Genomic DNA, 26850 nt, shown 5'->3' with positions numbered 1-26850 from the left:
CTAGGAGATATATATATATATATATATATATATATATCTCCTAGATAATCTCGAATCTAGGTCCTTTTGTTAAAACACAGAAAAATCGTAGCGTTACATGATTCGGCAAACATGTTGAAATATGCCAACCAAACTTTTACCCTGAGATGTCTAAACTTAACAAGGACAATTAGGTATGACAAAGAGTAGAAGCAAATTTTCTGTCGAACGATTTAACTGAGCTGTTTTTTTTATTAACAATACAGGTACTGAACTACACGTTCAACTCGTTGTTGACTAGCAGACCTAAGCAGAGCTTTATACAGGAAACTAGCCCCTCGATAAATATGATAACCTCCATCTTGCAAGACAACGCACTTCAAATACATCGGATTCCAAGTAATATTGACATAGATTCCTATTTGCTTCAACAGGGTGAGTTTCACTTTGACATAATTGAGAAATGTATTCTGACACTAGCTATATGGAAACTAACTTCATCCAAATGAAGACAACAGCGAACAATAGCATGGAAGAGTGGTTGGCATAAAGCCACAAAGGGTAGACAACGGTCAATAGAAAAAATCAAATCATAACCCGTGTCTTCGGATGTATGCGAAACTCTTGTATCCACCATTATTCGATTGAAAATATTTTCTAGAAATATTTGTCATATTTTTATTTCCAGCCGGCAACGATCTTTCATTTTACAAGGAGTGCTGGTCTATGGGAGTTAGCTCGGACCCCAAGCTGTCCAACGAAACGATCCTTTGGTTTAACGGGGAAAAACTCCATATCGGAGGAGCAACGCTCGCTAGCTGGCACACGGCAGTCCTAAATCAGCGACTGGCCAATATGCCACAAAGGCAAAAGGTGTCAGTGAATGTTCGCAATCAACCATTGGGTCAACCGTTTGAAGAAGGCAATATACTGTTGCTAGTACTGGGTAAGCGGTAATGGTACACACTATTAGGGTAATCACGGCGACTATACCACGGTTGTTTGAAATCTTTCATTGATTGACTGCTATTAAATAAGTAATAGAATCGAGTAGTTTTACGGTCGGTGGCTTTAATATTCTGTAGTGAAACATTTCAAAAAACTAAACGTTTTTTGCGCGTCTTCTTTCTTTCAGTTCGTTTTGCATCGTTCTTTCCAATTTCGTTGGCAACCGCTTGTCTCACCTCTTCTTTGATCTTCTTCCCGATTGAAGAATGTGTGTCCAAAGCAAAATTGGTGGGTTTTTGTCTTGAACTTCGTATACTGAACTGAGATATAGCTAGCTTGCTTATTTCTAAGCCTACTATTAGCGTTTTCAGAAAGGTAGTAGTAGTAGTAGTAGGTATACAGTGTGAGCGGGTTTAAGGGTTAGACGCATTTCCAGGGCACGTTGTACGGTACCGTTTATGATGATGATGAATCTACGCCTACATTAAATCGCGCTTATTCTGAAACAGCTAAACTTTAAATCAGCGCTAGGTCCTCCAGCTTGGCTATCGACAACTAGGTACGTTGAACCCGCACGCACGAAAGCTTGCTGCGTAGGTGTATGTAGTGTCGTTTGTATTTGCCTTATTTTTTTTTTCTATTTTGTCTTGTTTGCCGATTCAATATTGATAGGTCCAAATGATGTCTGGCATTCACCGAATAATCTACTTTGGGTCGTCCTTTTTCTTCGATTTCCTAATCATGATGTTGTCGGCAGCCTGTATGGTCGTCGCCTTTGTCACGTACGACCCTGGGAACTCATTTACATCATATAACGACACATGGAGTGAGTGTTAGCTGCTAACAAATTATTAAGTTATTATGTTTCCAACGAAATGGAAAAGCGTTTTTCCTTGTTGAAGTTATCAAGCGTTGGCTTTTCACCTGGAAGCAGCTCTACCTATATCGTGTCATACACCTTACTGTACAAATGCTCCCGGATCAAGATATCTCGTGTTGAACCGTGGGTACAGTGGTTAGATTAATTTCCCAAATAGATTGATAGTGCTACACTTATTTGCGAACGAAATTGTTAGTCTATACTGCATTTTATTTCGAAGTAGTAGACTTCCTAAAGAAAGTAGACTTTCTTAGAAGGAGATATCATAGTGAGATCTCAATTTGGAACACCTGAAACAAAAAGCAAAGAAGAGTCTTAGTGGATTTATGCGTCTAAAATTAGAAAAAACACATTTTGAAACATTTTTCTTTTTTAGTCGCTACATGGGTACTGCTATGCGGCTATGGGTTTACAATGATTCCCATTGCGTATCTGTCTGCACACCTATTCCATGCGCCTGGAACAGGTTTTGTAACGATGCTTGGTGTAGTCTCGATAAGCGGTGGAATCATCGTCTTACTTATAGCCATGTTGGATTTCATCGGTACGTTTTATCAGCATCGTAAGCTACTTATACAATAACGTAAATTTTCCTATCACGCATAATGACCTTACAACACAATTCCTAAACATTCATTTTAGGCTGAAATAATGAACTGCTGGCTACGGCCATCATTTAAAATGTCAAAAGATGGGTTTATCTAAAATAATATCCATTTTCATTTTGCTTTTCGAGAAGATATTTTTCCGTTCCATTCTCATAAATGGGCCGCAAAAATGTTCAGTAGATTAAGCTAATAGTGTCAACATCTGATTGAAAATAAAGGCAGTGACGTTTCGAAAATCAACAAATTGCTTGTCGTTTGTTTTTGAAAAAAAAAAGCACAAAATCGTAATATAGGCTGTTTTTTTTTTATTTGATAAACCTGGAAACAGCGATGTTTCCGGGCAACCCATTTGACTTCAGGATCGAGGATATCGAACTGGCCATTCACCTATGCAACTACATTCCGCCGTTCGCCGTCGTGTGGGCTTTTATTAACGTACACATCAACGCTATCTCAAAGGGCTTCTGTGAAGGTCTCACAAATGTTACACGAGCCACGGTTTGTGTCGAACTTAAGCACATCGCCAGCGCTTGCTGTCACCGTAAGTGTTTAAGCTGATTCCCATGAAATGGGGTATGTAGGACAGAAAGCAGCACCTTCGTGAGATTTGCCTTGTTGACGTACTTCATATATATAATAGCTATTAATTGAAAAAGCCATGACAAAAGGACATGAAACGATTATGTTTTCCGCATGATCGACAGCATGCGACGCTAATGGAGATGTTCTAACCTCGGGTTTCTGCTACAAACACGAGAGTCCGTTCCAACTGGATCTTCGCAACGGGGCAGGCTACCAGGTACAATTTCACGTATAAGCATAATTTTCTATTCCCAATAAATATTTAAAATATCAAATGTTATACCCATAACATCTGGGTGTATATATATATATACGGGTATTTAACTCCACTGAAGAACGAAAACTCTTTGTCTGGTAGTTAATAGCTATGCTTCTAGTGGGGTTGACTGCGTTGCTAGTGTTCATTTTGATCGAGACCAGCTCGCAGCGGTGGTGGAGAACGGCGAATGTTTTCAAATGGAACACAATTTTACGTTCGGCTTCAAATTCAATCGGCAGAAAACAAGCAGGATTTCGAAGTTTCGGTAAGTTTTGGCCTGGCACGCCTCTTCTTGCTCAAAACTACTGGGCTTAATAAAGATACTGCTGAGGAGAAAAAAACGGTATTAAGTTTAATAAATACGACACAAGAGGATTCGGGATAGAGCTGCAGCCGAAATGACCGAAAGCGAGATTTGCCGATGTTGTGTGTAGATGTTAAAGTACACGAGAGCGATGCCGACATTACGAAATTTATCATGAATATGGACGGGTGGTCGAAACGTTGACAAAAGGCAAATTTAGGACGATGTTAAAATATCCATTAGAAGTTCCTTATTTCGTTGACTAGTACACATAAAGGACCTCCGTTAAAACATTCCTCAGGTGTATGATCAGTTAATCCGTACATTCCCGCTGGAATGCTTAATTTCAATAGTGTTTTGTGCAACGGGAGTTATTGGCAGAACACACGGGAATTGACAGTTCTCAGTATTACGATATTGTCGTCGTCTTGTCTCTCTTGGTGTTGATTTTCTCGATCCTACAGCATCGGTAAGAACCAAAGAAGACGCTGACGTTGTGGCTGAACGCCGCAAAGTCGAGTTGGTCGTTTCGGAGGACAGGCAAGGTACTTACGCTCTAGTTGCGCATGCGTTGACCAAATACTTCGAAAGGTTCAAGGCGGTCGATAATATCTCGTTTTGTGTCGATCCACACGAGTGTTTTGGTTTACTGGGCGTCAACGGAGCTGGTAAAACGACAACATTTGGTTTGCTAACCGGTGACCTGGTCACAAGCGAAGGAAATGCATATGTAGTTGATGCCGACCTGATCAATTCGTTGCGCCGATTTCAAGGTTATATCGGTTATTGCCCACAATTCGACGCCCTTTTGGGCAATATGTCGGGTCGAGAAATGCTCGAACTGTTCTGTGTCCTTCGAGGCGTATCATATGATCAGACAGAGTCAGTCGTAAATCAAATGGTGGGCCTAGCGGATCTGGGCACGCATGCGAACAAGCCGACGAACACGTACAGCGGTGGAACCAAGAGGAAGCTTTCTATTGCTTTAGCAATGATTGGTAATCCCGCTGTGCTGTTTCTCGACGAGCCAACGGCTGGTATTGACCCGGTGGCCCGCCGTAAGATCTGGGCCACTTTGATGAAAGCGCAGCGAGACCTGGGCACAGCTGTGATTTTAACGTCGCATTCGATGGAAGAATGTGAAGCGTTATGTTCTCGATTAGCGATTATGGTCAATGGCAGTTTCCGTTGCCTCGGTTCGCCGCAGCATCTCAAAGCAAAGTTTGGCCAAGGCTTTACGGTCCTTATCAAGTTGAAGCCTTCTGCCGTCGAGTCAATCGTTGTGCCTCAGGTCTGCACCTTAATGGATCAGCTCTTCCCCGGCGAAAATAAGCTTAAGGATAACTACCAGGCAAGTAACTTTGCTATCTGATCAAGCATTTCTTCATTAAACTAATCATGTGTGCAAAGGCATTACCCAATGTAGCTTGTATAACGTGTCAATAAACTAAAAAGGGGGAAAAATCATTGGAGAGCTTTAAATACTGTCGATGTTTCTATTCATATATAGTGTTTGCTGCATTTCCACATCACGGATACGAGCCTTCGTTGGAGCGTACTATTCGAACGGATGCAAGAGTTAAAAGAGGGTTTCGATTTTGAGGATGTTGTTGTGTCGGACACGAGCCTCGAGCAAATCTTCGTTGCATTCACAAAGACCCAACGAAGTAACGCCCCGGATGATGCGGGTGATGCACTGCAGGTAACTTTGCTTATTCATCCATCATAAAGAGTTTGCCACAGGCAGACAGAGACAGAGAGCCAGTTTATCAAATATTTGGCTGCATTTAAGCGTAAAGGTCTGCCATGGTAAAAATAAGAGGGGGAAGGTACTTAGCCTTTTGAAAAACCTCGAACACTATAGTAGAGAGCATGTTCCGAAAGTTGTGTGCTTAAAAGAAGTGCCAGAATGTATTTAATTTCATGTTTGCCTTGACTCAGTCATGCGTTTCCTGTTACATTTGCTGTAAACCTTCGATGTGCGTCAATCTGAAATCTCAAAATGTAACCACATCTATTATATAATACACAAGTATCGTCATTATGATTACAATAGCCTGTTGGAAGTTTCCATGGGGAATAAGCTTAATCAGCAGAAGTCTTCTCGTTAATCTGTTTCAGTTTAAGACGAAGGTGCTGTAGGGTACGCGGCGTATCAAGACTTAGCCCTATACGTCCCGTCTGACCAGTCACAAACATTGATTTGGCAGGACAACAATTAGTTTCAGGTTTGTCGGGCAAGCTTCGTAGTATTTGCAACATGCGATGAATAACGAAGAAGAGAAAAAAGAAACAGATTGGCGTAAATGTAATGGGGACGACGGGGCGACGTTGATAGAGACAAATTTGCGAAGTTTGCACCGCCGCGAGTGCTATCCATTCTATCAGGACTAACGTCTGGCGGAACGTGTGTCAGTAGAAGCAACAGCAAGAATCACAAATAAGGATTTATATATACAAGCGTCATTTTATTGTTATTGAAGTGTGTAGCAAGAAACGTTTCACAAATTATCGACAATGTTGTACGTACGCATCGAATATATGTAATAAATTTTTTTAATTGCACAGTAGTCACGTTGCCATTCTTGCCATAAAACATCAAAAGAATCAATCACCGGCTTCTCGTATTCTTCTACTGTCCAGTAACTGGGTGCAATTAATATATTAGTTAGAGGCAGTTCCCCACGTCAACTTTTGTGAGCAGAAGTATCAGATTCTCGACTTCTGGGGGGATACTTTGAGAAACCCCAATTATCGCGGTGTGATTCCTCCAACAATCAATGGTGCAAGAGCGCAGAAGCACTGTTTCATTGATCGCGGTGTGATTCCTCCAACAATCAATGGTGCAAGAGCGCAGAAGCACTGTTTCATTGATTTGTCTCCTTTGTTGGAAGCCCCCTCTGTTTAGATTGAATGAGCCCCCTTTTTTGGTGATAAGGAACCTTGAAATAATGCTTGAAATTCAAGGTTCCTTTAACTCTTCTTATAGGATTCCAAAAGACGGGGCAAGTGTTCAATTAATTTTAGACTATCGATATTGCACTCCGTGTCCGTCAGCAGGTAATGTCCACGACAATGACAGTGAGGGGGTACTTTGTTCACATAACCAGTCAGGCTTCCCTTAATCACAAAATAGCATATGGCAATACAAGAAGATTAAATTTCTCACATCTCATTAGACTCGTCGTTTGTTGCGCGAACGTAGATTGTGGCCCACGTGGGGTATTTCTCATTGCCATAATGATTCACTCTAGAATGAATGAAGCACGGGCTAATTTTATTGCTGTACCACGAGTCTGTTTTTTTCATAGCATTCTGGAGCAAGTGATTTACAGATTACACAGGTTCAGTTGCGACAGCAGGCAAAATTCCAAAACGTCAACACCCCATTAGATCTCCCAAAGGCTCCCTTTGGCCTTCAGGAAATTTCTCCAGACATCAAAAATTGTGAAATTTATTGTGGTTATTTTTGGTGATTAAGACCTTGAATTTTCTGCCTGTAATACATTCAGCTGCATTAGCTCTACGTACTCGTTCACTGGTCACAAGTTTCTCAGTAGTTGTATATATTAGGTTGTTATGCTTTTATGGAAAATATATATGATTTGTTTCTCTCAGTATCCATAGTGTTAACAACAAGAACAAATTAGTTTTATTATTATGGCTCAATGGTAGGCGTTAAAGGAGCCAATGCATTACACACTGACCACCTCTTTAGTCTCTGTAAACGCGAAAAACATCTGCTCAAGACTTGAATCCGATACGACAACGTCCTCGAAATCGAATGCTTTCTTAACTTTTTGCACTTTTTCGAACAGTTCACTCCAAAGAAGTTTCCGGTTCATGATATGAAAGTGCAACAAACACTGAGAATTAAAAACAAAAAAACATGGCGATGTCAGCCGTCGTAGTTCATACCTACCTTCCAACATAGAAGTACCCTTCATTAAGAAACTTCCGACTGTATTTATATACACATGTGACTAAGCACATTGTCAGATCGATTCATTTCCCGTTTTTTTAATAGTAGCAGTACAGCATTTGCGTTTCGGTACCTATTTTTTTCTCACTTTTTACCAGTAAATCAACACGTGCGTCATCAATTGACCCTATTTATTATGCAAGGATATAATTCTAAATTACATGGACCTTCAGGAGCCCGACGCGGTATTATTTAACGGGATGGAGTGAGCGACGTGACGCCGAAAAATTAAAACATGCAAATCTATACGGATCTACATTGTCTATACGTTGTTATCAAACAGCATTATTGCTTCAATTTTTGATACAAAAACGTCGATGTTACTCCTAATAAACGAAGTAATTTTTTGATATTTCTCTAAATAATCATGATTAGACCTTAAGATAGAGTCTATCTACCCGCACTAAACTTGCTTTGAGAAAATATCAAAGTTGACGAGGTCCTTCTTAGAGCTACGCTACGGTCACCCTCATATAACGGGACGTAGTAGAGGAATTAGATTATGATTTTGATATACTTGATTATAATTTTGCAAGTTGAATGCAGAATCAACTACGTGGGCTTTCCTCGGAAAAATTATAGAATTTCTGCTCGTAAGACAATGTCTTATGTTGTCTATATAGACAACAATATATGTATATGCAGTAATCTCTGAAGTGTGCTTAGCTTGATTTGATAGTGTTTACTACTATAAGCGTAGAGTAACAGGCATATATGCTCACAGTATAGGTACGTGCACAGAATTGACAGCCTGCCAGCGACTATTTAGGTTTCAATCACACACGCCGTGCATCTAGGTACCTCATGTATAGCTATAGAATATATAAATGTACTGTGAAGGTCTGCAAAAGCGTATATGCCAACCTGTTGACGATCCTTAAGTACGCAGTCACCGGGAAAATGCTCTCCCATCTCTTCAATCACTCTAGGAACGAGGGAGTTATCACTGAGTGACTTCAGTTTGATTACCACCATAAATCCTTGGCCGAACTTAGATCTGAGTTCTTGCAGTGAACCTAGGCATTGGAAAGTTCCATTAACCACAACAGCCATGCGATCACAAACAGCTTCGCATTCATCCACTGAGCGTGAAGCCAAAATGACGGCCGAGCCTCTATTTTGAGTCTCGGTTATCATCGACCAAATTTTTCGACGCGCCGATGGATCAATTCCAACCGTCGGTTCGTCGAGAATAATCATGGGCATGTTACCGATTATCGCCAAACATATTGAAAGCTTACGTTTGGTACCACCGCTGTAGGTCGAGGTCATTTTATTGGTATGGGGCTCAAGATCGAACAAGGATACGATGTGCTCGATAAGTGAGGCCTGTTGGTTGCGGGGTACACCTCGAAGAGCACAGAACAACTCGAGCATCTCTTTGCCCGAGAGTTTATCGAGAAGAACATCTGACTGTGGACAGAAGCCGATATAGGTTTGGTATAGACGAAGCGAAGTGCGCAAATTTGAATTTTTGACATAAACGTTTCCATCGTCGACCTCCAAATCGCCTGTAATCATATTAAGTGTTGTGCTTTTGCCTGAACCGTTAACTCCAAGAATGCCGAAACATTCCTTCTTCTTTACAGCAAACGATATTTGATTGACTACCATCAAAGGTCCGAACATTTTCGTCAGGTTTTGCGCTAGAAGGGCGTAACGAGACTGATTTCCTGTCGCAATGGCATTTTCGACTCGATGTTGTTCAATAATGACATCTGTATCTTCTTGCGATGGCCCGACAGCTGATAATACAAAATAGACGTCAATTCTTGGATCAATACTGGCAGCTTTTTTACGTGCTATTTAATGTACTGACACATGAAAAATGCATGGAAAGAATCGTGGAATCTAGAAATTGAGACGTTTTCCAGTGAAAATCCAAATATTTATAGAAATTGCGATAATTACAGTCAGCAGATCTGCCCAGTTACCTAAAACGACCAGCCAAAGGCCTGCTGTAGATTAGAGTTAGCTGCCGGAAAAAACAAATATGGCGTTAGAGACACCAGTTAGCCTGTCGTGTATCTGTAGTGAAGGCGTATATTACGAATAGTGATAGTGTGATGAGGCTATCTAAATTTACATGCTCTAGTTAGCCTTTTTCATAGAAATGTCGAGAAGGCGAACTGCGCTCACACAGACTACCAAACGTTCCCGTTCAATGAGATTTCAAAGTGATTCTTATGGAACTTGGCTCGAAAGACCTGCGTTTGTTGAGTCTGTGATACGTTTTTGGTGATTTAACAATTAATCTTCCCAAACAAGATGAACAAGCGAATTTTCCATAATTAGAAATATCCGAAAACGATCGGTAAAAATATCGCAGCGCAAAATAGACGCACATTGAATAATGATGTGGACCTTTGTTATGTTTGCAGTCAGTCTAGTTCTCTTTCAGTATCCCCAAACTTTTTTCACATCAATTACTCAACGATTGAAGAACCATTTTTGCTTTTCTTTTGTGGACTTGTCATCCTGATTGGGTTTCCCTAGTTCTCAACAAAACGTTTTCCAAAACAATGGGAAAAGTTGTGGCCAGGTGACGACTGTGATTAAGCAAAAGCAGACCACTTTTTATACTTCCACAGCTTCCCTTAGTATGCAGCAACGTTACGAGCTAGCAATGAAAGCACCTTTTTGGTCTAATTATTAATGTGTTTCGAAGAGTATATGAAAGCTGTAAATTTGTTTCTTTTTTTAAAAGAAGAAAAGGGTTATCTAGTGTGAATCTACTGTTGTGATCGTTGCAGGATAAAGCAAGAAGGAAAACCATTTCATACCTGTATTCTGGGAATGTTGCTGGGAGATTGGCGATACGACCCAGGTCAGTAGGCGGAAGCAACAGCCAAGCAGGCCACTTTCCGTAGCTATTAGTAATCCCAACGCTAGCCCAGTGCCGGTCAATAGAACTATCATCTGAATTGAGCAAAGAAAACCCGGCATGATCATGCTAGTTAGTTAATCGCTTAGGGGCTAAGCCTACTCTACTCGAGGGAACGAATCAGGCAGTTTTTTTTTCACAGAACACCATTTTAGATGATCAATGTTGGCCAAGAGTTAGAGCAGGCTTCTTTCGAAACTAAGTCCACCTTTCCTCGTTGCTAATCTTACTTCCTGTACCATTGCGTATAAACGTTTAATTTAATTAACATGCTACTGAACTACTAAAAACTTCGCTAATTATGAGGAGTATGATGCTCCTATGCGTAACACTAATAATTGTTAGATTCAGGAACCATGATAGTGGTATTTCAATACAGCCATTTTTCAGTTGCAGGTTGTGGAAAATTTCTCTAGTTGATGCATTTCGTGCACGTCAGCGGTCGTGCAATAACCCATTCACTATTAGATTGTCATAAAACCCTTGAATTATTTCAGAGGTGCTATATTATATTCTTGTCTGACATATGTAAGACCAATACCTTGCCCATCTGGTTTCGAAAAAATCCCATCTAATGTCCCGATACGACGCTTCTATCTGCTGTATTGTTCGTAAGAGTAACGTATGACGGAGAAGGCTACGGTTAATTAATTCGTAACATAATAAAATGATTCAAGATTACCTGGAAGCCTATTCCAGCATTCAAATCGATTTGGAACAAGTCTTCCCGTTTATAGCAAAACTTTGTACTTGGGTCGGTGACACTGCACGCTGTAACCAACACAGTGAAACAGGTACAGTATATTACAGTTTACATATGAAAGAAGAGCATTAAATAGCAATCTGTTCAGAGATTATCAAAAAGCTGACCGTATAGCGAGCAACTGATTTAGATATACAATGTCAGAAGATTTGTACGATTTACAATTATTCTGATCGTATCAACTTACGCTGGCAACACGAGGCACGTTTTTCCGAACCCTGGCAGTAACGCGTAAGTTGAGTAGGTGTAAAGTTTTCACAGAATTTCTTCGATTTTGCCATTAACCGCAAATTAGAAAGGCCCATTAGAACTGCAATCTGTGGAACACAGTTGACCGCGAACGGGATATATTCTGCCGTTTCTGTTAGAACTTTTTGAGAGAGTGTATTCAGCCGGTAAGTTCAGAGCTGAGAGTACAAGCTTATCTGTTGTTTATGCTATTTCCAACAGTGGCATGCGACAATGTTAACACTTAACGAATTAAGGTTAGTGTAAAAATGTAAAAAATAGGTTTTCGCGTATTAGGTTATAGAAAATGAAATAGTATTAGGCTGATTTACGTTTGGTAGTCCCGTTAGGCATTGCATAGTTAATAGCACCATGCTTGCCTACTAAATATGGGCACACGTGAGATAAGCCTGAAGCTAAACTGGGTGTGCTGGGTGGAGTCAGTTGTTTGGAGCAATGCTTCACAGACAGCTGTAGCAAATACAAAACCTATACAATATATGAAAAAAACATTTGTTTTTTTAATGCGTACCGTTTAGGGCGGAATTCCACCCACATCACACCCACCAGTAGTCTCCACGATTAGCGGAGCTATCGTCACGAGCTCCGATTTTTCTTATTCTACAGATAAGGTTAATTTCATAGCTTTAACCAGAAACGGCAGTGTTTCCTTCCATTGACATTTACTAGTTGGTAACGCTCTTTTTCCAACTACTATAGTTTTCTTCTTGCCTGGCTAGGAGCCAGATTTGAAGAGGTCGGGCTACTGGCGAATCACACAAATCGCGTAGTCGTGGTCGTTATTTTCTCCGAAAGGCTCTACTTATATGTATAATAAGGTAAGTAATGCAACCATTGGATCTTCACATCTCAAAGGGCCTGGCTTGCAACCTACAGACCTTCCCGCCACGCTGCGTTCTCCTTCTCACTTCAGGAGAATAATACAGTATTTGTAGTATAAGCCCCAATTTCCGTTAATATTTTTACGAGGACAATTGTCCCCGTAAAAAAAAATTAAATCCAAACAAGTGATTCATTCATTCATTCATTCATTCAAAACTGGCTTATAATTCGCACGAAAAAGAGGGTTTCCAGTGATCTTAGCGTTGCTTCGACCTTAATTCCTTTTAGATTACGCAAAACCCACAAAGCAGCCTACTTTACTAGGTTGCGCTCACCACTATGTTTGTCGTCTGTCAGCTTTTCATTTCCATAGCTCTCCAGCCCAAGCTAATTTGAAGTCTGAGAGTGAACCCGTCGATAGGCGACAAAAAATTATTTGATGAGGGTGATTAAAGAAACATACTTGAGCTACTTGGCTATAAATATACTCATGTGTCCCCCTATTAACATTATTGATTTCTTAATCAAGTTCCTCTTCCGTAACCTCCCACAATCTTTCTGTTCCTTGTCAATAATCGGGGCCTATGGACCTCACTCTGATTGTAATAGCTTTGAATAGCCAAGCTTTGGAACCTTATGCGTGTTTATGGCCCATGGTTACAGCGAACTGCAAACCACGTTTGTAATTTATTAGGAAGCGTCTTCTAATTTGTAGGTAAAACTAACCATTTCCTAAGCTTCTCATGGTGCGCACTTCCGAATGCAACGCGTCATTAGCGTCTCTGAACTTACTTCCACCATTTCATGCACGCAATTCATCACGGTACACACTAATCATAATAATACATTAATAATATGTTCACACCAACAATTCAAAGTACTAGCAGGCACAAAAATTACAGGTGAGCAGTACTATCTATGGCAAAAGGTACCCATATACGAACGTACAAAGGACTGCCCCAAGCAGAAGTGGCACGATTATACCGCCCCCTATAGCAGTGACCAAAAGCAGCATCGCGAAGCCTGCCCCGAGTGAACTAAACATATACGAACAGGCATACGAAACCAAGATCATCATGGCGCCGTACGTGGACAGTAGAAGGCACGTAGCCGCTGCAAAATAAATTAACAGCCAACTTGCTATAACGCATAGCGAATTGAGAAAAGTCACATTTCCGTATCCGTTGTAGATTTGTCACCTTTAGGACATGAATAATAAGGCACTAGGAATGGGGAGTCTATATAAACGGGTATATATAAATATATATAATACTTTTGAAATGACCGCAGCTAGTATTTCTTCGGCGCGGTAGTGTGGATAACTAAACTTCTAGCCGGCTAGAAAAAAAGCCGGCGTCCATGTCCTATTAACGACAAATGCCACACAATAAATGTGATCAAGTAGAGGTATTTAATCTCACCATATATCAGATTTGGTATATCACGTAGAAATAAATACTTTTATTTCTACTTATTTTTATTTTATTATTATTATTTGATTCTATTATTTTATTTCTATTTATTTTTGTGTTGGTGTACTGACATAAACGTTAATGGACATCGATATATTTAAAGAACTTGACCTAACATGTGCAGTTGTACTCTGCAGCGTTGGAGCATTTTGTAAGTTACCATAAAGAGACGCAAAGTTCCGGGAGCAATAACTTACCACCAATTTCAATTTCTTCCGCTAAAGAATCAGCTGCATTGCATATGGCTAGTGCAAAGGATATAGCAGTCGCCGAAACCAAAATTGTAAGAAGATCAAAAGTGAACGATGCTCCTAGGTAAACAGTTCTGCTGACGCCGGTCATCATTTGCAACTGAGGTTTTTAGAAATACAAAGTGTAAATAGAAAGTAAGCAATTAGTCGCGTAAGGCAACCATAAATTTGAAAACGAACTTAATTGACCAAATAAGTTTGTAATCGTTCGATTCTTCACTTACGTCCTACATGTACCAATAACAACTTGTCAGTTACTTCAGCTTCGTAAATGTTGCCTGAATGTAGCGCGTCACAAAGTCCAACGCGAAAGCGATCGTGGATAACCTCAGCAATTCTACAACAGTTCCATATTTATCCAAGTGCTTTTAAGTGCCACTTCCTGTTTGACATACTTATTTCGTTCTCTGCTCCGTTTCCAAACGTTCCGATTTACCGCATAGCTTGTTATTAGAACTTCGTGCATGAACGTATCTGTTGCCAAATATCCTTCTATGACAACTATCAGCTGAACGTAGTATTCATTTGATACTTACTAGTTTTGCCTTGCACAGGCGTTCCTCAATCGGAAATAAGATCATAGTACAAGCCGAAAATGAAACGGCCAGCTGAATCAAGAGATGTACCAAGTGGCGGACTGCAATCAAGCAAACTTACACGTTATTATAGCTGGCGTGATCCCTATTTCACATTTGTCGAGCATATCATTGCACTGAATGGATTTGTATCGCGTATCCCTTGTTAAGTTCAGTGACGAATACGTAATAGATACGTTTAGTGGATTCAATTAAAAGTACTTACCTTCAATTTCGTAAGTAGTATTGGCATATTTTAGAAAAATATGGGAGAATGGATGATTCCTAACATTGACAATCGCCGTTTCATACTCTGATTTTCGCAAAAGTTGACGTAGTACAGCGGTCTGCCAGAGGACCAATCCCGCAGCGACAACGTGGAACGGCTCCGCGTTAATCCACAATATAGCTTCTGTCGGCTTCGAGTGATCGAATGTGACGCCCATCTTCCACAGGTTCTTATAATCGAAACGACTGGTGTTTGCTAATGACGCAAGGTTCGAAATAAAGCATTATCATTTATAATAAATGGCGTGTTTACCGCAGATATGAGTGCCATTCTTTAGCATTTCTGTTTAATGTAAGACATCCGGTAGGTGAAACCTACCGGGATACGAGTGTTTGCACACACTAATTGGCGGGCTTTAGATGAAACGCCCTGTGAATCCGCTTTAAATTCGCCACTGTTAAGGTCCTATAGCGGTTTAAAAATGTTGAAGTGGGGTATTGCCAGGTAACAGTGCAAACGTATACACATCATACATACACAATTACCTGACGTAATGTTTAAATTTGGCTAGATGGGAAGGTGCTGTCTATTCAGCGAAGCTGAAGGGAATAAGTCTGCCTTCGGAGAAAAACCGTGACTAAAATAGGTACCTCATAATAAGGCACCTATTTCAACAAAAGTCAGTGTTAATTTGCATCCACGTAGGCCGCGACAATGCACTCGTTAGTGACTGAATACACGTTGCTAAGTTTCAAACAAATAACGTCGAAATCGCGTATAAATAAATGAATAAATTAACATCCTCATATATAGTAGTAATCACATCGTAGCTTCCGTGGTAGGTATCTTATATATTCAATTTTTTATAGTTTTCGATGCTAATACAGTAAAATTGCCTGTCACAAATAACCCCACCTGTTAAACGTTCTTTGAAAGTCCCGTAACAATAGTCACCTAAATAATTAAATAGATTCGATGGTATTCGTTGGTAAAATCCAAGTCAACTCTATTCAACCTGATTTATATGGTACCCCTCGACTCCGACGCACTTCATTCTACGACTTCGGCGGGTAGGTTGCTATTGGTAGCGTAACGTAACGTTTTGAGCAATGCGAATAAACATATCTACAGGTTTGCACGTAGCTCCACATAAATGGCCAAATACGACCGGAACCACACCCTTGTTTAGCAGAAAGTCCTCCACGTTCGTGTCCTGATCCAACACGTGTACTCGCAGGTCATCCTCTTCCATAACTAACTTCAACATATACGATTTATAAGTTAGACCAAGCCTTGAACGTTGTACAAAGCCTTCGGAGCGTTCTCGTTGCGGAAACGATTGAAAGGAATAGGTCAATGCAGGTTCCTGTTCAAATAAAGCTAGAATTAAATGTATGATTTTTATATAAAGACTTAATTAAAACTTAAAAAATTTCATCTCACTTGTGATAAGGCATGAAATCAATTGGCCTTCTACTGAAATCCATTGAAATATGGGAGTGGTATTACATGACACTGCACATATCACAATGTCTGCGTATGGCATTGGTAGAAAACTTATGAATATATCCAATGACATTTGTTATTGTTATTGAACATTTCGACATGTCGGATAATATTTAGATCGAGGCGAGACAGTCTTTAATTTTGTAGTATAAACATGGTGGGTGGTAACATGAACATGGTGGGCGGACTAAGTATACTTCGATAACGGTGAGTTTTTTTTTAAGGAAAATATTTACAGCGCTTACTGTCACCGACGAACCGCTTTTAAACTGAATTTCGAGATGCTTTGTAGTAGTCAGTAGGTTTTGTAGTAGACCACACTCTAGACGAAAGACAATTTAAGCACAGTGATCTCAGTCCTCTCTAGCTGGTACCATTTTTCTAGATAGTTCTGCGGAATCGTGATTTCTTTGTTGTCGTAGAGCAGACGAAATTAACAAAACGATCCATTTTTAAGGTAACGCCTACCTGATGCCTTTGGGCTTACTACATTGTTTACGTAAATAAGACTACCCGTATATTTTCATATTGGCGACAAGCGGTGGCAATGGAAGGTGACATGTCCAAATACTGCTAACGCAGAGAACTGACCGCCACCACCTAATCGTACGGCCCCATAAAATGTCAACAGAACTGTTCTGTATTTTACGTTAGTTTGAGCCGAAGTTGACTGTGGTCCTGATATGAGCAATGCATGTGTATGTGTATTCATGTATATGAACCTTATTCATCTAATCCTAGCGGACTAAGGCATAGGCGCGGACAATATGATTATACTTGAAAATCAACCTACTATTAGAGACTACATGGTAAATGTCGATTTTACTTACCTTCATGCCAGCGGGATCTAATAAGGAGCGAGTTAACCCACAAAAGGCTACCGCAAAGATGCAAGGTATGACAAATAGATGAATAAGCATAAACCACTGGCGTCGAATAACACGCACCCGCTTAAGGAATAGAGCGTGAAACTGCCTCAGATAGAGCAAAATTCCGGTGCTTCGAATAATTACAGGTAATCGCGCTGTAAAAGGACGTGGCAAAATTTCAATATGTCGTCCTCATAGAATCGATACCGGTAGTAATTGGTACCAATGCGGTACTGTATCACATTTATTAGGATGCTTTACATTTCGAGCAAATCGGGTTGGGGACCAGCTTCGTATTCATAGTTAATATAGTTTCCGCCATTCTAAATCCGTGAATTGTGAGTGGGGGTAGTATTTCTTGTTCCGGGGGACTTTGCGGTATGCGGACCCAACGTGGTACTAGCGCGCTTTGTTAACGACGACACACGTCCACCCGCCACAACCCGCATTTGGCCGAGGCGGGCGTTTTTTGTCATTAGATTGTGGTACGTCGTTGTATAGTAGATGCGCGCTGGTTAGGCTGGAATTATAAGTAGCACGCTACACAAATCTGTCCGATTTCTCTGCTCCGTAATGTCGTTTTCTTAGGTTTATCGTCTTAATATGGGTCAATATGAAATGCTCAACCTATGTATAATGTTCCAGTTTCGTATTTTTGCTACGCTCAAAAGGCTGTCCGGCAATAACGTAACTTTTCGTGTACTTTTGATAAGTTGAAATTCACCTAGGAGTGTAATCATTTAACATTACGTTACGAAACTGGGTTAATCAAAATGTAAGTTAGCTTCCATGTCGATTAGAAACACACAAAATACAAAAGGTGAATCTCGTTTTTGGATTCGACAGTAGGATGATAGGGATCCTACTAGAGTTTATTATTATTATTATTATTATTCCTAGAGTTTAATGAAACCGTTATTATATAGATTATGATAAATTTTACAATATGTTATATAATGTAACAGCTAGTGCCTTTGCGCATTTTATTGCTTTATCGTTGTACAAATCACTAAGTAGAACCGGCTTCGAATTTATTTGTTCGGCAGAAGCCGATCCTATAAAGTAAAGCAACAAACGTGCGAGTAAGTAGGGAGACTTACAAATAGATGCATCGGACGGATTCGAAAAGCTCTTTTCCATCTCGTTCGATTTTGTAGCTTTAAAAAAGATGTCCTCCATAGTTGTCACTGTAACGCCCCAGCTGACAATCTGCAATCCCCCCCGCCCCCCCGTCAGCAAGGATCGACGAACATTCGTTAATGTAAAGGTCATCATAGGACGCTTTATGAAGCTTCTTATGATGACCAGGAACAGGTCACTGAAAATAACCGTGATTCGACTTTTTCAGCCGACACTCCCAGTCGCTTAGGCTATTAACTATATTTATAAGATGTTCGTGAAATAGGCCTATCTAAAGCTAGAGGCAAAAATACGTGCCAATAAAGTTTTGGAAGACACAGCAGGTCTGTCCTTCGGAACGGTCAACTCGTCAAGTTTAAAAATTATATTGAACGGAGCTGAACAATAGCAAGAACTTGCTATTACTCGTTCATTTGGGGAGAGTTTTCAAAAGGTAGACGTCGCCTAATTTCATTTGATAATGACTCCTCAGAAATCAAGACTGCTTTTAAGCTGAGCCTGAATTTCATAGTTCGTACCGGCAACGGTCTAGAGGGTATCACCGACTGCTCAGAACACGCACAACTGTTCAGTGTTACCCACGCACACTGGGTTCGCTGTAAGAGTATATTCATATAAAAGAAAATTTTCACCCTTTTGCAATTGAGTCTTTTCATTTACACACTGTATTTTCACAATAAAAACTTGTGCATTGTAAGTAAAGGCCATAAATAGTGACTTTTCTATAGCATTTGTTATTTTTTTTCTGCAATTTTTTTATACATCGCTGTCCTTTTTCCTGCATACTCATTAGACATCATCACGTCATGCTGCGATTCGTCGTCGATGCAACAAAATAGCGCCTCCTACTACGATTATTAGAAAATGCCTAAGGCTAATCTTGGGAAACGAGACACCCTTTCGACTGATCTCGTGCACGCTCGGTAAACTTAAGACCATAGACTCCGTTTCCATACCGAGTACTAGCGGGAGGCCATGTCACAGAACGTTTAAGGCCTATACAAGATGTCTTACCCCGTTCTAATGACTTTCAATGTGTGGCTTTAGGGGGTGTTCTGAAACACTGAGAATTACTTCGGCATTACATTATTCAACCCGAGTCGCATCGAGAAAGCGAAGATAGAATTGCGATTTTAAGTTTACCTAAAAAAAAATACGTAATTTACTAAGGTGAGATTAGGATGCTGGTAATAATTTATTAATGTGGTCTATGTTAATCCACTGAGCTTGACGTAGAGACGCTCAAGAGCCTTTGCTTCAAGGATGTATTAGTTACATTTTAATATTATAGAGCGAGTGGGTAAGCCTGATGTCCATTACAAGCACGTAAAATAATGTATTGCATCTAGTAGATGACGCAACTTACCCCAAGTTCGACCTTTTTTTTTTCGAGCTCCCGGAAAAGGTTAATGAACTGTTCGGTGGTGGGGAAGCCAAGCCTTACAGAAAATTCCTGACTGCCCTCGGATGTTCTTTGGACCTGTCGGGCAGAAGTCACTTCTCTCTATTCAGGTACATGTCACTGACATATCAACAATTATAACATCATCAACAATCATAACATCGTACAAATCTGTTCACTGGCCATTTGGTACCATTGACTATTACTAGATTCGAAGTAATCTGTAGGAACTTCATGGGTCTTTTGCTTTATATTGATGTAAGCGGCAACGCAAAGAAAAATTAGGAGTTCACCTGAGTATTTTTCAAGCAACGTTGCACCTGTTCGACCGTTAGGTTCACGAAAGTGTTAGGGCTGGCTTTTACACATCGGAGATTATATCCCGTTTCTGATGACAAAAACAGACATACAATAGCGAAAAAGAAGAGTCAATGAAAGGTCACATCGATTAATCTGCAAACTATTATAGCTGTCATATCTCATGGTGTTTTTAAGGGTTGGCAACCGTGTTTCCGGCCGGGACGAAGGTGCTCTAACTCGTTCTTTGTTCTAACTCCATGTGGATCGCAGCAGAAAATGGATTTTTTACGTGAGAAACTTTTCTTAGATACTTATTGACCGTGACCAACTAGGACAACGTAGAATATACTATAGATTTTCCGATTTCGAATAATTATGTTGGTGTAAATACAGGCCTGGCCGGCTTGTGTGAGTACTTTCGCTATATAAGCAGCAGAAGCGATGATTTTACCGAATGTCTTTTTAAGAAAAAGGGGTGACCCAGCGCATTTTATCCTTCCATTTGCTAAAATAATGATACGATCGCCAAGAACATCCGCTTCATTCATGTTGTGTGTTGTCATAAGTATTGTTCGATCGCGATGCGCCTGCAAATGCCAGTTCGAAAGGTTCTTAACGGACCAGGTTAAGGAACAGGTGATCGACAGTCGGAGCGGACATTCCGTGTAGATAAAAAAAAATAGCTATAGAAAATGTTTCGAATGAATAGTTCTAAAAACAATATATTATTTTTATAATTACTAATTAATTATACAGTACATAATACTATCGTCTATATGTTGATGAGCTATCTGGCTAATCACGACCTTTGGAATTCATGTAGCGTTCCAGAGGATGATACTTTAGATGATGGACAAATTTAAAGAAAAAAAAAAAAGAAAACTTTGAAGCCCAATAACAAAAAAAAGTACCCGTTGCAGAATTCTCCAAACTTTACTCCTGATGTGATGATCCATGCCGGTTGTCGGCTCGTCAAGGATAATAATCTGAAATTGACTGCTTTCCCTTGATTATCATTTTCAGCGTTTAGAAAGGTATTAACTATTTTCCACTGTCATTCTTTTACATTACACCTTAGCGCCTACTATGAGGATATTGGGAAGTTGATATCCGTTATATCATAATATCGTTGATTAGAACTGCTCCTGCTAAAAGTGTTAGAATCTACAGCTAAATAAGTCCTAGTTCTAGCTATAATATGGGCTTCATGATAGCGTTTAGCTATTAAGTCGGTCAGAAAGTAATTTCTTTTTTTAGGCCATTTCAAAGACTGCGGCTGGCTAACCGTTGAATGATGTTAACTTTCTCTACTAAAATGTAATAGATGCTCCGTACCCTTTTTCTATCGTCCGAACAACAGATGAACGTCAACTAATGAAAGCATTATCCATGGCGGCAGTCCATTGAATTCTTATTTTCTGGTCGGGACTGGTTGTCCTTTATTGTTGAAGGGATTCGAACAATGAACCGATAGAATGAGGTCGACAATAATGTAACAGATGTTTTTTTAAAATGTTCCCGGCATTTTTCGGGTTCTCAAATCCACACGATTGCATGTGGATTTCCATGTGTTGTCTTACGACAAAGAAGATCTCCTTAACTTTTCTATAGAAGTCTTCATGTCATTTTTTTTTTTATAACTTGGTCTGATAGGTCAAGCTCCGGTTCAACCCGCATTTGTCATATTAGCATGTCTGGAGAGCTTTTAGCTTTATTAAATTGTATATATTACATACATATATATCTTATAATATATTATAATAATTATATCTTCTGATTCCTTCGAATCCTTTGAGATGCCCAGGTAAGGTGTTTCCACACATGACTTTCTTGCGTTGAGAATGGTAGCAAAGCATCAATTTTTCAACCATGGTATCCACATGAAAGTGTAGGGTATTTTTCAATAGTAGAAGTAATAAAGGACGCCGTGTCAGATTCTAGGTTTCTAGGTCCGACGTTTTAATTGCACAGAAGCTATGTGCCCACTCCAGCTTCTGGACTCCATAAGTCCAGCCAAAGTATAAGCACTATAGCAAATACTGAACCGGTCCGAGAAAGAGCGTCTAAATTTGGAAATGCATATTGCAACGCTTAAACAGCTCTCGAAATTTACTTTCCGACCGACCTAAGGCCATAATATAGATTTTATGAAAAATAATTGAAACACACACAGCGATACAGGGACTTACGTTGCTTCCTCCAACCATAGCGTTTGCTATACAAAGCCTCCTCTTTGTCCCATCAGATAACGTATCCGCCAGTTCATCTTGTTCAGGGGTCAATCCGAATTGCGATATGAGTTTCTCTATTTCCTCTTTGTCCTCACCTCCACCTGAAGGGTGGGATCCAACGGATGCACCGATTTAGTCACATTACAACAGTGCTAACCTTTTTGAGGGTTTTCAGCAGAAAGCAAACTAAGCGTTGGTTAAATCAGGAAAAATCTATATACGTTTAACGTCTCTATATTTGTTACGCAAAATGACCTACGGATCACGTTTTTGTCTCCAGTTTATCCCAAATTAAAAATAACATTTTTTTTCAAAAGTGACGGCTATTCTCATAAAGCGTAATGCTAATTTTAAAATACTTCGTCAAGGAATGTGGGTAAGAACTTACGAAATAAGCATGGCATTTTGGCAAAAACAAATTATTATAATAAGTAAATTTTGTTACAGAAATGTTGCTGATGGTTCAGTCAAGGGTTTCTGAGCACTTGCCGTGTCTGGTCAAACAGTACGTAATTGTTATTAGCAATACATTCATCTGCTACTACTAACCTTTGATTTCATAGAAGAACTCAAGATGTTCCTTCACCGTCAGATCATCAAAGAGGGCATTCATCTGCGGACACACGCCAATACCTCGCCTTGCGTCCATAGGATTCTTCTGTACGTCAAACCCGTTGATATGTACACTACCAGACGTCGGCGGAAAGAGCCCGGTTAGAATGCCCATCAATGTGGTCTTACCGGCGCCATTATGACCGAGAAGTACTGTGACTTGATTTCGATACAACTCGAGCGATAGGTGATCAAGAACCTTCTTATTACCGAACTGATGAGTGACATTACACATTTTAATGATTGGAGAGGCCGTACCTGGGGTTACCTTTTCGATAAGGTTTGAAGGGTCACCGGGATCCATTGAGGCCCGGTTGCTAGTTGAGCCTGATAAGTTTATTTCGAAATTTTGTGTAGAAGAGCTGGATGCTGATTGGCATAGAAAAAACAGGTGCTTAGGTGTTCCTGACTGCCATGGAATAATTGCATTCAAATAGAAAATCAAAAAGGAGTACATTACGCAGGAGAACAGCACTGCCATTAACATAGCTAACAGTGAAACGTTGTCCGGCGGCCGCTCCAGCACGGCTATATTTGTCCATCGAACGCCAACATCTAAAACAGGACAGCGAATAAGTCTTTTTTTTAAGAGTGTAAATCGGCATTATTACAAAAAGAGCATACGTCCGGCTAACTGCTAAAAATTATGTGCAAAAAGGAGTCCTGTGTATGACGGGTCTGGGGTGGTGGCCGCGCGACGCTGTTCCAATTTTGAAAGATTTAGACGAATTAAGCCGCGTAATCGACAAAAACAGTCGACGCATACCTTAATACATTTTTCGTCAAAGGCTTAACTCGCGGTAAATATCGTTGCTAGGACGACACACACAGCAGGCTCTCAGGACAAAAATGAAGCAATACTTCAAATGGTATGGGAACATGGCAAAACAACGGAAGAAAAAAGTGCCGGTAATTAAAAATTGATAACATTATTCTAACCTATTCGGTCCGATTTCCTCTTCAAGATGCAGAATAAGGTCTAGCTTTTATTTTCTCTAGAAGCGCGCATCACTATACAAGTACGCACAAATTATACGTCGGACAAATTCAGCGTTTGTAGAGTCAAAACTTCTGGTATACCTATGGATAACTTGGCATTGAAACGGGCAGGTTGTGAGTTAACGGTTTTGATACGTACTTATCTATATTATGCAGTCTTGCTCTGCAGTACCCCGCACTTCTAACGGGCTGATTATAATGCGACGCCCACTGTAGTTCAACGCATCAGTTCAGTGGCCGTAAGCGTAGAAACTAAGTTTTTCCCTATATTGTGAATTTGCTCTGGACAGTTTATTAAGCATCTCTTTTTAAGATGAATAAACTAATAATTTAAGTGGTATATATGAAGATGTTTAATTATTTAATAATAATCTGGCTGGCCATGTTGAAGTTATTGCTCGTATTAAGTACTGTGTTTTTGAACAGTTTTTTTTTTTTCATTGATTTCTACTCTTATTATGTGTTCCTTAAATTGCATCAATTCCAAATCACAATTACCAGGTATCATATATTCAGCACTCACTCGAAAGTTCTCGATTAGTAATAATGTTTCCGATAACTTGTAGCCCATTAACAGGAAGAAGTGCTGAAGCCAGCTTTATTGCCGCGGACACCTCAATATAGTCTTCTTCTCTGGTGTACTCCACAGCAGAAAACAGCGATAGATAGAAAACACCAACGACAGCGACGCCTCCAAATACCGCTATGCATCGTTAGAGCATGATTTTCAAAACATAAGATTCATAATACGAAAATAAAATTAATAAAGATGATGCAGGTACAGCACGCTAAACAATTTTGATTTTTCCAGTTCAGTTGATAACGTGGCCTTCGAAGCTAAAGCTTGAAAGCAATGAAAATGTACACGTAGTTTTACATTTGCCTACAGCCTCCTACACCCCTACTCCTTCCACCGACTCTAAGAGATCTTTTTCTTGTCGATGCACGGTTTCAAATAAGGTCCGGCAGGATGACAAGTGGCCGCGCAACAACTACGCCTATCTTCACAAACGGACGAGGGTGGATAATAGTCGTACTTACTTGAGTTGAAAATAACGGTAATCAGAAGAATTTGCAAAACTTCGGCAGCGGCAAACAGGATGAAGATCGTGAGAATAAGCGACGGATCTGACGACGCGTACATGTGTGAACCGAAAATAGGGTAGCAAAAGAATACCTACGCATGAATGAAGACCGAAAAAAGATTCGTTTAAAAACGACTTCAGTATCCTTCGTTCACTGTTGGTTCCGCCGTTCAATTATGCTCTAGATAATTATTTTACTGCCAATAAGAATCAAACACTGTTGAGCCTCCACACCCACTTGTCTTGTCAACTTACCCAGGCTGTACACATAAGTATAGCCAATGTAGAAAACCCAACGAGGAAAATATTGAGCCAATATACGAATTGTGGTAAGCACATCATGTATAAAAGATCCTGAAAGGAGAAAAAAAACTAATACTTCGCTAGAATTATTATTTATATTACGATTTAGGAAAATATACTACGGAAAAGTATTTGTTGCAGCCATCTATAGGCGTATCGCTTCAATAACCCTGGGACAGATTTTCGGAGATTTTTTGCCGCTTTGCTACAGTCGTAACTTACGTCTATCGGAAAGCAAATTACCCGCGAAGGGGCCCTGGAAGGCCGTGATGTTAAAGCCAGAACCTGTCCACTTGAACTAACCATCGTTATTTTGTAGATTCAGAGGAAGAGCTAAGTTGAATCAGGCTGAAATGTATTTTCAAAATAAATTTCAGCCTGATTGATGTAAGTTGAAGTTTCATGTTAAGTTCTTACCTTCATATGGCTTTTTTTGTCTCGTATTATTTCAACAGCAAAAAACAACTTAGGAACGAAGCATACTACCGAAAGTATAGAAGGCACCAAAGTGGTAGGCTCGACGCTGCCTGATGGAACGAAACGTCTGAAACAAGAATCGTTGTTAGTCGTTTGAATCACAGCCCCAAGTTACTTGCGAATGTTTGCAATAATTGCGAGTACTATTAAATTGCATAATCCGTTAAGATATTTTAGGAAAATGGCTTAATATAAAGGCTGGAAGATTCGTCAGGATTGGGAACGCGTATTCCGTGCGCGAAAGAGTTTCTTAAGGTCTAATCGCGCTCTCGCTCATTTTTCTTCATTAGGCAAACGTTGTTTCCGATGCGCTCATCGGTCAAGTGAAACTGTATTAGTGCATAATTGTTACGTCTATGATTCAAAATAATAGAAAGGAGAGGCGACCATTTGCGAAACCGAGGATTTTGCCAAAATCCTTAAAGCTAAGATTACCGGTTCTATTTTGTCGAAAATGAGCCTGTTTCTGCAAAATTGTTTAATATTGAAGTGCAAAAATACAAGAGATAGATACGTTTTCCAGTTGAATTGAAGCGAGAAAAAGGACCACCTATGTAGAAAGGCTAATTACCTTATAGCAAAGGTTACGTGTATAGTTACCTCGGAGTGGGAAAGAACTTAATTTTCGGGCTTGGCTTCAAAGCAGTTCTGTATGGCCGCAACCCATGGAACTTCAAATGGTTTTCAAAAAGTACATTCATACTAGGCCATAAGATGCTGTATTCCTGTAAAAAGTTCAATTGTGAGAAGAATGTATTTTTCTCTACCGTATCATTTACTGCTAGAGCTAAGCGACAATATCTCTCTAAACAGGCGTAAAGTAGAATCGATAAATTCCACAGCTAGACACAATGCGACTGATTTTAATAATAGAAGAAATGAGTAACAGACATATAGAGACGAGGACATCCGAAGCGTACAACGATAATCTTTGCATTGAAGTGAAGTCCTCAAAGTAGGCGCGCTTTGTCCGTCACAGACTAACGAATTGAAACAAAATACAAAAACTCTTGATATTTTCTGGGGAGGGTGCATGGGGTGTTAGGACTGAAACGGGCGATCAAAGGAAAACTGCACTATTAAAGCAGCCGCTGTGCCTGATAATCCGCTGGGATTATTTTTATGACTATTATTAGTGT

At 40.0% G+C, this 26850-nt stretch overlaps 2 protein-coding genes across 5 annotated transcripts in view; one reads left to right on the top strand and one right to left on the bottom strand.

Annotated features, from left to right (window-relative positions):
* Nucleotides 1-6130, top strand: part of LOC111250510 (phospholipid-transporting ATPase ABCA3-like) — a 30899-nt gene extending 24769 nt beyond the window's left edge. For 3 of the 4 annotated variants that reach the window (XM_086987195.1, XM_086987194.1, XM_022805888.2), the window contains 11 exons: nt 246-414; nt 668-925; nt 1115-1215; nt 1600-1753; nt 2184-2351; nt 2744-2956; nt 3120-3214; nt 3356-3521; nt 4025-4911; nt 5071-5262; nt 5682-6130. In XM_086987195.1, the coding sequence (XP_086843321.1) occupies nt 246-414; nt 668-925; nt 1115-1215; nt 1600-1753; nt 2184-2351; nt 2744-2956; nt 3120-3214; nt 3356-3521; nt 4025-4911; nt 5071-5262; nt 5682-5702 (2424 nt within the window). In that variant the 3' untranslated portion in view covers nt 5703-6130. The remainder of the gene's footprint in view (nt 1-245; nt 415-667; nt 926-1114; nt 1216-1599; nt 1754-2183; nt 2352-2743; nt 2957-3119; nt 3215-3355; nt 3522-4024; nt 4912-5070; nt 5263-5681) is intronic. The other variant, XM_086987196.1, reaches the window with a different exon arrangement.
* A 27-nt stretch (nt 6131-6157) lies between these two features.
* Nucleotides 6158-25644, bottom strand: LOC111250511 (phospholipid-transporting ATPase ABCA3-like). The gene is made up of 21 exons (XM_022805892.2): nt 25187-25644; nt 24888-25023; nt 24370-24549; nt 22785-23402; nt 22194-22336; nt 20916-20990; nt 20456-20591; nt 19998-20092; nt 19669-19782; nt 18263-18371; nt 17124-17317; nt 15967-16153; nt 14785-15042; nt 14520-14620; nt 13930-14083; nt 13209-13373; nt 11377-11559; nt 11109-11197; nt 10326-10461; nt 8407-9287; nt 6158-7426 (listed from the first exon to the last, which is right to left on the bottom strand). The coding sequence occupies exons 1-21, from the start codon at nt 25271-25273 to the stop codon at nt 7256-7258; spliced, it is 4212 nt and encodes a 1403-aa protein (XP_022661627.2). The 5' UTR covers nt 25274-25644; the 3' UTR covers nt 6158-7255.
* Between the last annotated feature and the right edge of the window lie 1206 nt (nt 25645-26850).

This window comes from Varroa destructor, unplaced genomic scaffold (genome assembly GCF_002443255.2).
Source record: "Varroa destructor unplaced genomic scaffold, Vdes_3.0 BEIS01000004.1, whole genome shotgun sequence".
Taxonomy (NCBI): domain Eukaryota; kingdom Metazoa; phylum Arthropoda; class Arachnida; order Mesostigmata; family Varroidae; genus Varroa; species Varroa destructor.
This window is presented reverse-complemented; position numbering and strand designations above follow the sequence as displayed.